This window comes from Gossypium raimondii, chromosome 6, assembly GCF_025698545.1.
Source record: "Gossypium raimondii isolate GPD5lz chromosome 6, ASM2569854v1, whole genome shotgun sequence".
In the NCBI taxonomy this organism is placed as follows: Eukaryota; Viridiplantae; Streptophyta; class Magnoliopsida; order Malvales; family Malvaceae; genus Gossypium; species Gossypium raimondii.
The window spans coordinates 20,956,775-20,970,234 of record NC_068570.1 but is presented as its reverse complement, the minus strand read 5'-3'; the positions used below and the strand labels follow the sequence as shown (position 1 = coordinate 20,970,234).

At 30.4% G+C, this 13,460-nt stretch overlaps 1 protein-coding gene across 1 annotated transcript; it reads right to left on the bottom strand.

Moving 5' to 3' along the window:
- Positions 1-8,619: 8,619 nt before the first annotated feature.
- LOC105773956 (leucine-rich repeat receptor-like protein kinase TDR) lies at positions 8,620-12,422 on the bottom strand. Its single transcript, XM_012596189.2, has 2 exons — positions 9,835-12,422; positions 8,620-9,165 (listed from the first exon to the last, which is right to left on the bottom strand). Exons 1-2 carry the CDS (start codon positions 12,374-12,376, stop codon positions 8,855-8,857), a joined length of 2,853 nt encoding a protein of 950 aa, XP_012451643.1. The 5' UTR covers positions 12,377-12,422; the 3' UTR covers positions 8,620-8,854.
- Between the last annotated feature and the right edge of the window lie 1,038 nt (positions 12,423-13,460).

Sequence of the window (13,460 nt, the reverse complement as noted above, 5' to 3'; positions counted from 1 at the left end):
AAAGTTTATTAGCTCACCTTTAGGCCTCATTTGGCCCCTAAGGTCAATAAAAGACTCAATTTACACATTTTATTAACTTTAAGAAAACTTACGAAAACATAATTAAAACTTCATGAAAATTCTCGCTTTCAAGCTCCTAAAGTGTGAAATTTAGTTTAATCTGCTACACCGAATTACGGCAAATCACACACACCCGTGTGGTAGATTGTGTGACCCTAAAATCACACACAATTTGCTTCTAATTTTCAAGGTTAGGACACACACCTTATTATAGAAACCTATGCAACACTCTTCCGAATTAGATTCGATCCAACTCTCTCGAATCTGGTCATTTTTTTCATCATAAACCTAGAATTATGCAATATTAGAATCGATTGACAGAGGTTTCCGGTAGATCTAAAATATGATCAATTAAATGAGAAAAAGTGATGAACCACAACTCTATTAGTTCTTTCGGGAATTATTGTTAAATTGATACCTACGATTAACTTACCGATTTACTATAAAATAATAGGGGTCTAACTTCAACAGTGGTTCGAATAAGCAAGGAATCCAGTAAGGAAGGAAATCTGGCAACCCCAAATAGTAGTAGAGGCGGCGGCAAGAGGAACAATCAAGAGAATTCAGTGGTTCAAGGTTAGGTGCACGATAATGTAAAATAAAGAAAATAAAATGGCGGCTTATGATGGTGGAGGGAGCGGTGACACTTAGGGAAAAGAATAAAATAAAAAGAAAAGAAAGATGAGAGGAGGGGGAGGGGGAAGGGGAGGCGACTAGGGCAAGGGAGAAAAGAAAAAGTGGTGGCCAGCCAGTATAAGTATATATATTTAAGGTTTGTGTGGCATAAGGGTTTAGGGTTTTTGGCATTCTAACAGTTCAGGCCCAACAGAAGCCCAGTTGTACACCCAATTAGAAAATAAAGATAATTTTTAACAATAACAAAATATAACTCAAAAATTTAACCCTAAATTTGGGGCGTGACACTTTTAGTATATTAACCATTTTAATGACAAATTAGTAATTTACTTTTATAGATATAATTTCACAATAATGAAACACTAGTAAGTTATGCCTTTATTTTTGGTACAATGTGTATATGATTTCTAACCCTAATTTTTAATATGAAATATCCAACATAATTATTTTTTTTATCAATAATATGTTTTTATCGTAACTTAAATAAGTCAAAATTTTCTTTATTCATTATCTTTTCACAGTGTTTTACTTTTATGGACCTTTAGTGCAAACACTTAAATGTGTATTTCTGTGAAAATGAAATGAGAAAAATGAAGTCATAAAATATAAAGCACAACTTGTAGCACAAGAGCTTTCACAAAGGTTTGGTATTGATTTTGAAGTGACATACTCTCCTGTGGTTGATGCAATCACATTTAGATATCTTTTCAGCTTTACAGTTTGTGAAAAACTTAATATGCAACTAATAGATGTCGTTACTACCTATTTGTATGGCTCACTTGATAGTGAATATTTTATGAAAATCCCTGAAGGTTTTAAGATCTTAAAAGGAAACAAGGCTTCCTCAGAAATTTGCTCAATCAAATTTAAAAAAAAAATCCTTATACGAATTAAAACAATTTGGACGTATGCGGTACAATCGTCTTAGCAAGTATTTGTTGAAGGAATGTTATAAAAATGATCTAATTTGTCCATTTGTCTTTATAAAAGGAACTGGATAAAAATTTGTTATAATTGCTGTTTTTGTTGATAATTTAAATAATTATTGAAACTCTTGTAGAACTTCATAATGTAGTAAATTGTTTAAAGAAAGAATTTGATATGAAAGGTCTTAGAAAAATAAAATTTTGTCTCGAATGTGAGATTCATGTCCATCAATTATCTTATCTAGAAAAGATCTTAAAGAAATTTTATATGGATAAAGTGTTAGAAAATGCCAGTTTAGAAAAAAGATTTTCAGTCACAGATTTGTGATATTAATAGTAATATTTTTTTCCCAAAAAGTACCTATGCTGTGTCCAAGATGGATCCTAAACGTTCCCGGATTTCTAGCGGATGACCTTCTTCGCTATTCTCATACCATAAATTGCTTCGAGTGTGGGCATGAACAATCACGAACCAAACACAGAACCGTATAAATAGAATTGTAAGAAAGCAATTCTCTTTCAATAGAAACCGATAGAATTGTATTTCCCCAAAAAATAGAATTTATTCTTAGAAAATAAATTCTCACTATTTTCTGACAAAATAGCAATATATCAAACTTATAAATAACTTGTATAAATAGCTCTACGAGTCATCTATTTATAGGGAGAAATAGGATAATCTGATTGAATTAGTAAAACATAAACAATATTTATTTAATAGAAAATAATATTCTACTCTAAGTAGAATGAGGTGTGCAGCACACCCTAGTAAATAATACTAGAGATGTATCCCTCTCTCTTATGATAAGGGTATTTGAGTCTCTTTTGTATTGAGTCCAATTATATGTGTTTCTTAGATTATCAACCTAACACTTTATAATTTAATTCAACTCGATATATGTTTTCTATTTTCCAAAATAAATATTATTTAATTAAATTTTCAATTAAATAATTTTCTCAACCCAAATTTAATTTCGTTAAAGTAATGACAACTTTATCATAAAAGAATCTACGAAGAAATATATTTAATTTTCATATTCAATGATTCACAATGACTAATTAATTTAATTCTATTTTCAAATGTCAATTATTTAATTAATTAAATAACAATTCGAAAAACTTAAATTATTTCTCAAGTCATTTCTATACTAGAAAACACATTTATTTGTGAATGTGACCCATTTCTCTGACTTCATCATTTCCATCCATTTTTGTTCATTTAGTTCTACATGCCATTCATTTTCGACTTCAATGAGCAAGCAAATGGACCAATTGGACATGTAATTAGGACTCCAATAATTTATAATTAAGTTTTAAATTTTCACCTATTAATTATAAACTTATTTAGTCATGAAGTCATCCCACTATAGTATCGTGACTGAGCTCTCCCTAGTTACACACCATTATAAAAGCTACTCAATAAGTGCTATTCCAATGACCTTTTCATAAGTGTGTTACCCTCATAAGATATCCTTAATATTTTTGAGATAAATTTGTTCTCTCAATATGATCCTATTTTATCTCATGGTAATCATTATATCTTCCTTCATGAAAAGTCAATTACTATCAAATAGTAATCGAGTTGTTTATCAAAAAGACAAATGACTCATGGTCATGTTTACTTTTCATTTATCATGTGGCTATGAATTTCACTATTGTGAATGATGTTACATAATGCAGAAGCCATATACCCAACGCACCAGCTTGTGGTTCAATATCTTTGAACTTAGGTTTTTATTTACATCAAAGTATACAAGTCATGCATACATAGTTCATCATCTACTCAGTATTAAAGTATGCCACACTATGAACGTCACAAGTGAATAAATCCATAAACAGATCTAATATCTATTCTACTTGGGTCCTGTTCAATGTATTGTCAGTCCAATCAGTCACATTTATGTCTCTATCTTCTAGGAGTCATCTGCTCCGATGTTCAAGACAAAGCATCTCCCCAATTGGACTAGATATACGACATATTAGTCTTTCAATCAGTTTGCTCATTTCCAATTATACTAAGGACATGTTTAAGTTCATCTACTAATACAAGTTGTCTTTCCATATTACGATCCGACCATGTAATATCGCCTAGTATTAGTTAAACGTTAGATAATCAATGAGCCAATATTTTCTTCCATTTTTGCTTTGCGTGCAAAAACATTGAGGATAATATACAAAGAGTACTAATATAATTAATGGATATTATTATTAAACCAATTTGTTCAAAAAATACAAGTATACAAAATAAATTTATTACACTTAGGGCACCAGATCCAACATAAAGTACATACATTAAGTACTCAAATGGTTGTAACATCACTAAATGTGAACAAAAACCATTTTCATCATTGTGAAATGATGAAAAGCTTCTTGGTCCTGAAGTACAATATTTTAGTGCTATAAGGGCATTGATGTATCTTGTAAATAACACATTATTTGATATAACATCTATTGTAAGTTTGTTAGCAAAATTTTTCTCTTCTCCAACACGTAGACATGGGAATGGAATTAAACATATATTTAGATATCTTAGAGGGACAACTAGTATTGGCCTATTTTACTCAAATGATTCGCAATCTCAATTAGTTGGATATGCTAATGTTGGGTTTTTATTGGATCTGCATAAAGGACGGTCTCAAACGGGATATTTATTTATGTGTGGAGGTACAACCATATCATGGCATTCGACAAAACAAACATTATTTGTTGCCTATTCAAATCATGTAGAAAAAATTAAAATACATAAGGCTAGCTGAGAGTGTGTTTGGATAAGGTTAATGACCCAATATATCCATAAGATATGTAAATTACCTCTATAGGAAAAGACATCTACCATCTTATATGAATACAATGCAACATGTATAGCCTAATTAAAAGGAGGATACATCAAAAACATATTTCACCAAAACTATTGTTCACTCATGATCTTAAGAAAGGTGATATTGAAGTTCAACAAATTCGTTCTAATGATAATTTAGTAGATTTGTTTACTTAAACATTATGAATTGCAACATTTGAAAGATTGGTATACAAAATTGGAATGGGCTAACTCAAAGATGTTAAGTGATATTATCACTAAAGGGAGTCCAGAAACATGTTTTACTATTTTCCTTTAACCAATGTTGTCTCATTGAGTTTTCATGCTAAAAGTTTTTTAATGAGGCGGCTTAAAGTGGGAGATTGTGTACTCATTTTCTTTTATTAAGTTTTTATCTTATGGGATTTTTCTTAATAAAGGTTTTAATAAGACATTTTTTTAATGCAAATTTAAAAGGAGTGTTATAAATTAATTAAATATGAATATCCATAACTCCTTAAAACCCTTCTTTAATTTATTAGACAAAACCTTCTATTAAATTATGACAATAAATTATGTATGTTTCAAAAAGCAACTAAGTCTTTCACTTAATTGAATGTAAAAGGCTTATAAATAGTGCCTCTTGTAACTGAAAAATTAAAAATACAAAAAATCTCTAAGGTGTGTTTGGACACCATAAAATAATTGGATGAAAATGTATTTATTAGGGTAGTAATTATACTTTCTTGTAATTACAATGAATTATAATTTCCTAGATGTGTTTGACTAATAGAGTGCAATTACATCATAATTCTTTATGTCGTGTTTGGTGGTACAACTTTTAATTACGAAACTACATAGTTTTAAATTCTAAGCAGATAATTATTATAGAAGGTTATCAATAATACTTGAGAAAAAAGTCTCTAAACAAACAAAAAAACCTAAAATCGAAGTAAAAAAATGTATTCCACAATACAATTACTAATAAAATTAACAAGAAAAATATAATCCTAAGCAATTTTATCTAATTACTCTAGCGTTCCGTATTTGTTAGGTTATCATCAATTAATAATAAATAATATGTAATTTAGTTAATTATTTAGTAGGTTAAAATGTATAGAAAATTATCTCTCATCAATAAAAATCTCAATTATTTAAATGAAATTAATAAAATAACATATAATTATATTTTAAAAATATATCTCCTAAAATTAAAATACTATTATTATTGTATAAAAATAACTTTTTAAACTTAAGCCATGTACAAAATTATTTGGAGAGCCATAGAGTAATTAGATGTAATGGTTTGAAATTACTTGCGTAATTACTCTAATTCCTACCCTCCCCTTAAGAATTGGAGAGTGTAATTGGGGGGCTCCAATTACACCTAATTCAGTGAGACCCACTAATTATAGTGGTTACTCAAGCATGCCATATGTATATAATTACAAACAATTACACTCAAATCCAATTACTAAGATCTTGTTTGGATACCACAAAATAATTGGATGAAATTGTAATTATTAATGTAGTAATTACACCCTCTTATAATTATAATATCCTAAACATGTTTGGATAACATAGTATAATTAGGTTGTAATTCTCGAGTCATGTTTGGTTGTATGATTTGTAGTTACACAACTATATAATTTTAAAATTTTAAAAATATTAAATATTGTAAAACTTATCAATAATACTTGAGAAAATTGTTCTCTAAACAAGTAGCAAAACTTAAAATTAAATCGTCAGTATGTGGTATGTTAGTCCAAGAAAGTATTTCACAATAAGATTACTATTAACAAAAAAGAAAAAATATTATGCAATTTTATTTAATTGCTCTAGTATTCTATATTTATTGTGTTATTCTTTATCTAACATTAAATATATTATTAATTAATATTATCTAATTTAGTTAAAAATAGTATAATCATATATAAGCATGATATCATGACAAATGAAAATTCTAATTTGCTAACATGTCATTAATAGCAATGGATAATATATTTTTAATTACAATTTTATATTATTTGATACAGTTAGTAGAGTTTTAGACTCCACAAGTAGGGTTAGAGAGTTGACAAATGTCTTATAAAAATATAGTTTTTATACAAGTAGAGTTTTAGACTCCACAAGTAAATAAAAAAGTAGAGTTGTTTATAAAATATATATTTTAAATAAAAATATTTAAAAAAGACATATCAATTTTTTAGTCTGTTAGAAAAAAAAGGTATACCACATACTCACCCAATAAAAATAATATTTAAACAACCATTTTATCCTAAACTTTAGTTCCTATTATTTGTATAAATTTTAAAATCTACTAAATTATTTATATATTAAGAAAAATTTAAAATTTTGATATAAAATTAGTTGTTTAAAATATATCATTCAAGAATATTAAAGTAAATCTTTAAAAAGTAAGATAAGTTTCCTATCCTAAATTTAATGATTAAAATTTAAAATATTAGAATGAAAATGAAGATCAAAATTTTATCTAATATTTAAATGATTGGAATTTAAAATTAAAAAGAATTATATTATCACTTTTCCTATCCAATAAAATCCATAAAGATAAATTAATTATTTGAAATACTAGGAAAATATTTTAAAATTTTGTGATAAATTTAGTGGTTTAAAATATCAAAATATTAAAAATAAATATTTTTCTATCGGAAATTTTATTTTATCCTAATATTTATATTATTAGGATTAATCACTATAAAACCTTTCAAGTAAAGTCTCTAAACAATCACTGTTGATATCGTATTTTTCTAATTACGCTATTTTTTATCATTTGAATTTTAAGATATTTCATTTCAAAATAAAAATAAAAAAAATTGTAACTTTCATGAAAATTGTGATTTTGATGATATGATTACATTACAATTTTGTTACATGGGACACTCCTTTTCTTGAAGCACTTATTTTCAATTTATCTAGTTAATTATTAGATATGTATTACCATTTATAAGACTTTTTAATTAATCTTTTTTATAATAAAATTATTTTTGTTACCGTTAATTATAATTTTTTATAAATTAATTTTTGTTAATATAAAATTTTATAAAAACATATTAAAATATCTATTTATTATAATCATTTTAATGTAATATTTCAAATATAAACTTTCCAATTCATTTTAACAATTTACATCTCTATTTATTATAATCATTTCCATATAATATTTCCAAACTTCATAATAAAATATATTTTTATATACTACTAATATTTATTATCGATTTTTTATGTTAAGATTAATTTAAATTATTTTTTATTTTTGTTTAAAAGTAATTACATTGGCAAATACTATTAATCTTACATCACACAGTATGCAAAATAGTTAATTTATAATAAATACTATCTAATTTAGTTAATTATTTAGTAGGTCAAAATGTATGAGAAATCACCTCTCGTCAAGAAAATTTTCAAATGATTTAAATGGGATTAGTAAAATATTATATAATTATATTTTAAAAATAAAATATATGCAATAAAATTAAAATACTATATTACCGTATAAAAATAACATTTTAAACTTAAATTGTGTATAAACATGTTTTAAAAAATTGTAAAAAATTGGATGTGAGTGTAATTATTTGTGATTACCTACATAAATTACTCAATTATTACCTTCTCCTAAGAAATGAAAAGTGTACACAAGATCCAATAATTACAATAGCTATTAAATATACCATGCATATGTAATTATAAACCAATATACCCAGACACACCCTAAATGGCCTTTCAATTGTGCCTTAGTGTATTTCGATTGTTATATACTTAGTATTCTTTTATTTATTCTATAAAAATATTAATATATTTAATTTAAATTAAATAAAAGAATTAGATAATTATATCATTGGTTAAAAATCAAAATTAGATAAATTATTTAATATCAGATTATTTAAAGCGTATAAATAAAAACGAGATAAGAAATTTAAAAAAATTAAAATTAAAATTTTAATATGTTTTGTACAGATTCACAGCCAAAGGGAAACTCATGTCCGATATTGTTGGAAGAGACAAACATGGATCATAAAACGAATATGGAGAATCCCAAAAAAAAACTATTAGATTATTTGTTAAAAGAATTAAAATTAGATAATTGCTTATTTTAGATAACTTAAATAGAATTTCTAAGACAAGTAAACAATTTGTTCAAAATTTTAAAATTGGTTTTCTTAAATTAAAAGTAGATAATAAAACCAGAAAAAAATCCAATGTCATTGATATAAACAAGCTCACAAGCCACAACCAAATCAAAATACAAAATATCTATCTTCCAAAAAGAAATAATATTTTGATCAAATGAACTATTAATTACTATAATTGAACCCCCCAAAAAAAAAAAACCTATTTACTAAACTGTATATGTTGAGCTTGAGCTCCACAAATATTGCGAACACTTTCTTCTTTCAATATCACTGCCATTTATTTATTTACCGTTGGCCTTTAACCCCGAGAGCAGCTTCAATGCATCTTCTATTGAAGGCCGATCAACTGCTCTGCTTTTGGTGCAGAGCAGAGCCACATCAACAACCTGTTTCATTTCGTCTTCTTGCAATGAATTGGTGGAACCAGCTTCGTTTTCGTCGTACATTTCTCTCAAAACCACATCCTTGGGCTTGCTCTGAATGCTAGCTCCACCCTTTATCACCTTACCATTGGTTAGTATTTCCAGAATTAGCTCCCCAAAGTCGTATATGTCTTTGTACAGTTCATCTTTGATGGCATCATTGAATTCCCCTGTTTTAAATTAGATATCAATAAGATTTCTGACAATCACGGCTGAGGATTTAGATGTACTTTGGAAGGAAAATTTTCTGGGTTTTTTAGAGATTGTTTCAGCTTTGAATATCTTAGGACTTCTGAACTTTAATGATAAGTTTGTTTGTTTGAATAAAACGACAAATTAGAACTGGAAATTGGGTGGGTGGGTTGGTTTCGAGTTTCGAAATTTTCGGATTATTCCAGATTTAGGTTAGTTTGTTTCGAATTCAGATCATTTTGGCTTGGGTTAATTCGTTTTCCAGGTCTGGTCATTTCAAGTTTATATCATTCTTGGTTGATACTCAAGCTTCCATAGTTCGGATTAATCTAAACCGAGTCATCTTTGGTACAGGTCATTTTCAGGTTTGAGTTGGACGGGTTATTGGCTTTCTATAATCAAGTCAAATTAAGTCGGTTTTCGGGTTGGGACATTTCAAGTTCAGACCAAGCCATTTGGGTTTGTAAGTTGAGTTTTTCAGATTGGGCTGACTCACTTGGACGATTTTAGGGTTTGGGTTGAACAGAGTATCACATTTAGAATAATCGAAACAAGTTTTCGAGTTTGGATCCGAATAAACATCTAAACAACTATATAGGACAAAGATTTGAATAAAAGAATCCATGGGAAGTGAATAGATAATGTACCTGTTCCCAGTGTGGAACTTGTTGCTGGAACTGTACCTTTGATCAACTGTATCAGATGCTTGAACCCGAAATCCGCTAAACGGGGTTCGAAATTATCATCAAACATCACATTACTTGACTTCAAATCTCCATGAGGAATTGCAGGATTACAGTCATGGTGAAGGAAGCAAAGTCCCTTCGCAATCCCAATTATAATCCTGCATTTCATACCCCAATCTCTTTGCATTCTCAGTTTCTCAGCTAAATTCCCATTCGGTAAGCAATCATATAGCAGATAAGTCAACTGATTGTTGTAGCAGAAACCAAGTAATCTGATCAAATTCATGTGTCTTGAATTTCCCAGTTGTGTTATGAACTCTGAAGCAATCTTCACTCTCTTTGGCTCCCATTCTAGTTTCTTAACCAATACTGTAATCCCTGTAGGCAACACTGCTTTGCAAAATGCACCGGAAAATGGTGGCAATTCTTCCATGGAATCAGTGGCATTGAAGCTCCTCAAAACATCGTTGGCCGTGAACTGCGGGAGACCAATGAATGAGTTCATTTTCCATTGCCCTTTGCTTCCTTTTTGAAGACGGATTAGCAACGAAACTGTTGCTGCAATGAGTATGACCACTCCTGCAGATATCAACAGTATTAACCTGAGCTTTTTTCCATCTATCGCTGTCGAACATGATTGAAGAGGTGCCCCACATAGCTTTGGGTTTCCAGCGTATGCACTGCTACCCATTGATTGCAGCAGTTTGTGTGAAGGAATGGTACCTGAGATATCATTGAATGATACATTTAAAAGTACCAAGCTCGAAGACTTGCCAAATTCTGCAGGTATTGAACCGCTGAAATCATTGTGTGACAAATCCACAACACCTAGAGCAGGAAGACTAGCAAGCTCCTTTGGTATATGATCACTTAAATGGTTTCTAGCTAAGTTGATAATCTCTAATGACTGGCAATTGGAAATGCTGTTCGGGATTGATCCCGAGATAGTGTTCTTCTGCAATTCAACAACAACAAGGGACTTGCACGATCTAAAAGGAGGCAGATTCCCTGAGATGTTACAAAATGATGCAGAGAAATTTTGAAGAAATGGCAAAGACCATGTTTTCCATGGAATGGTTCCACCTAGTTCTGGATTATTAGAGACACTGAAAAACTGAAGCTTTAAAGCTTTAGAAATATCTGCAGGGATTCCACCAGTAAACCTGTTCCCTGACAGGTCTATGTATCTGATACCATGAAGATGGCTGAAATTCAAAGGAATCTCACCTGAAAACGAATTATCCTCAACTCGAATACGAACGAGCGACGAACAATTCGATAAAGCTGAAAGATTGCCGGTAAAGTTGTTTGAAAAGAGCATTAATTTAAACAACTTACCATCTGCACAAACACCAGGTGGGATACTGCCAATGAAACTATTGTTTGAAACATCCAACCATCTAAGCCTTGAGTGCCTCCCCAAGTTTTCTGGAAGTGACCCAGTGAAGAAATTGTTCCATATAAACAGAGTTTCCATTGATGGAAGCTCAGCTATGGTGTCTGGGACAGTGCCATTCATTTCGTTGAACATAAGACTAAGCAATTTCAGCTTCTTCAACTCACCAAAACTCTCCGGGATAGGGCCGGAAATCAAGTTATCAGAGAGATCCAAGTTTATCAGAGAAACCATTTGGCTGAACTCCCATGGGATGGATCCCATGAGCTGGTTTCTGAAAAGAAAAAGTGATTCTAGTTTGGTGAGGTTGCAGAGCTGTTTGGGGATTGAACCAGAGAGGTTAGCACCAGCAATATCAAGGTATTGAAGCTCAGTCATGTTGCTCAACTGCCATGGGATGCTCCCTTCATAAAAATTGTACCCAATCTCCATGTGTGTCACTGTTTTGAGCTTCCCTAGCTCTGGTGGTATCTTCCCTGTGAGTGAATTCCCTGCCAAATGGAGATATTCAAGGCTCTTGAAAGACCCATATGAAGATGGGATTTCACCATCGAAGTAGCTACCGGCTAAGTTGAGAACCTTAAGTGACTCAAGCTCTGTTACCTCAACCGGCAACGGCCCTGAAAAACTGTTGCTAAGAGCATCGAGAACGACCAATTTTTTTAGACCGGTGATTCCGTTCGGGAACCGGCCGGAGAAGTTGTTTCCGCTGATATCCAAGGTTGTTAACTTGCTGAGGTTGAAGATTTCAACCGGAAGTTCGCCGGAGAACGCGTTTTGACTGACGTTGAGCTCGACGAGCTCAGTAAAGACACTGAGTTGATTCCCGAGTAACTCGCCCGCTAAATTCTTCATACAAAGGTTTAAACCGACAACAATGGTGGAGTTTTTGTTGCATTTAACACCAGACCAAGAACATGCATGGACTTTCCCCGAAGGGGTTTCACCAGGAGGCACTTTCCAATCATCCAAGCTGTTAGAACCATCGATGATTTGTGATTTTAAGCTCAATAGAGCTTTTGAATATGGATCAGCAGCTAAGACTACTACAATTAACATGGAAGTGAAGAGGAGATTGAAGGGTAGCGACCATGGGGAAATCTCCATTGAAACTCGCAAGTGAAAGAGTAAAGAGAGACGAACTATAAACACAAACAAAAGAAAGAAAAGGAAAGGAACAAAAAAGTCAAAATATGGTTTTGGTCCCTTCACTATCCTTAAATTTAGGGTTTAGTCATTATTTTTTAATTTGGTATGATTTCATCGCATACTTTTATTGTTGATCATGTTGAGCTTAGAGGTGGAATCAAGTTGAGCCAAACCTAAATACAAGTAAGTTTGAGCTCGAGTTTGACTTGAAATTCGAAGCTTTATGTTCAATTTGAACTTGATTAAATATCTATTTTTAAACTTAAGATATAATCGAGCTTGAACTTAATTGAGCTCATTTATCAATTTTTGTACTCAAACTTGAACTCGAGCTTGATTAAGCTTGTACACATTCAAATTTGGCTTGATCGATGGCTCAAACTCAACTCAATTATTACTGAATTGAGTTCGAGTTTTTTTTTCAAAATCGAATTCAAGTAGCTTACAAGCACATATGCCTTAGTCATACCCCTAGTTGAGCTGATTGATTCTTTTTGTTGTATTGTGGTTTTGATCCTTCTATTATGCTTAAATTTAGAATTTGATCTTTATGGTTTAATTTGACATAATTTGTTCCTCTATTATTATAACATTATTAGTTAGTTCAAATAGTTAATATTAAGGAGGTTATTTTCTTAAAAATATGTATTCCAACACAAAAAGTCAATGTTAACATGGGAGTTTAAAAAGATGCTCTGAACAAAAAATTAAAGCCGACATTTTAATTAAAATAATTAATGGTATAAAAGTAAAGATGAATTAAGGAATAAAATTTAAATCTCTATAGGGACCAAAATTATAATTTGATAGAAAAAAAATCAGTCAGCTCAGCTCACTGCAAGCTGTGATAGTGTGTTTTATGTTAGAGGAAGCAATATTGAAGCATGGGAAATAGGGAAAGTCGGCATAAAGGGAAAGAACCGACGTTTAATGATTAGTTTGCTATGAGAGAATATTGTTGAATTGCTTTAGGATGCCCAACATGGGGCCTGCGTGGCCTTTGTTTTCTTTTGCCCCTCTCATACTCATTTCATATACCCTC

Bases quoted from the DNA above. Each gene is read 5' to 3' on its own strand.
- LOC105773956 (XM_012596189.2), bottom strand. From the start codon at position 12,376: ATGGAGATTTCCCCATGGTCGCTACCCTTCAATCTCCTCTTCACTTCC. The intron at 9,166-9,834 runs GTACATTATCTA...AATTTAAAACAG, and splicing joins AAGTTCCACACTGGGAACAG to GGGAATTCAATGATGCCATC.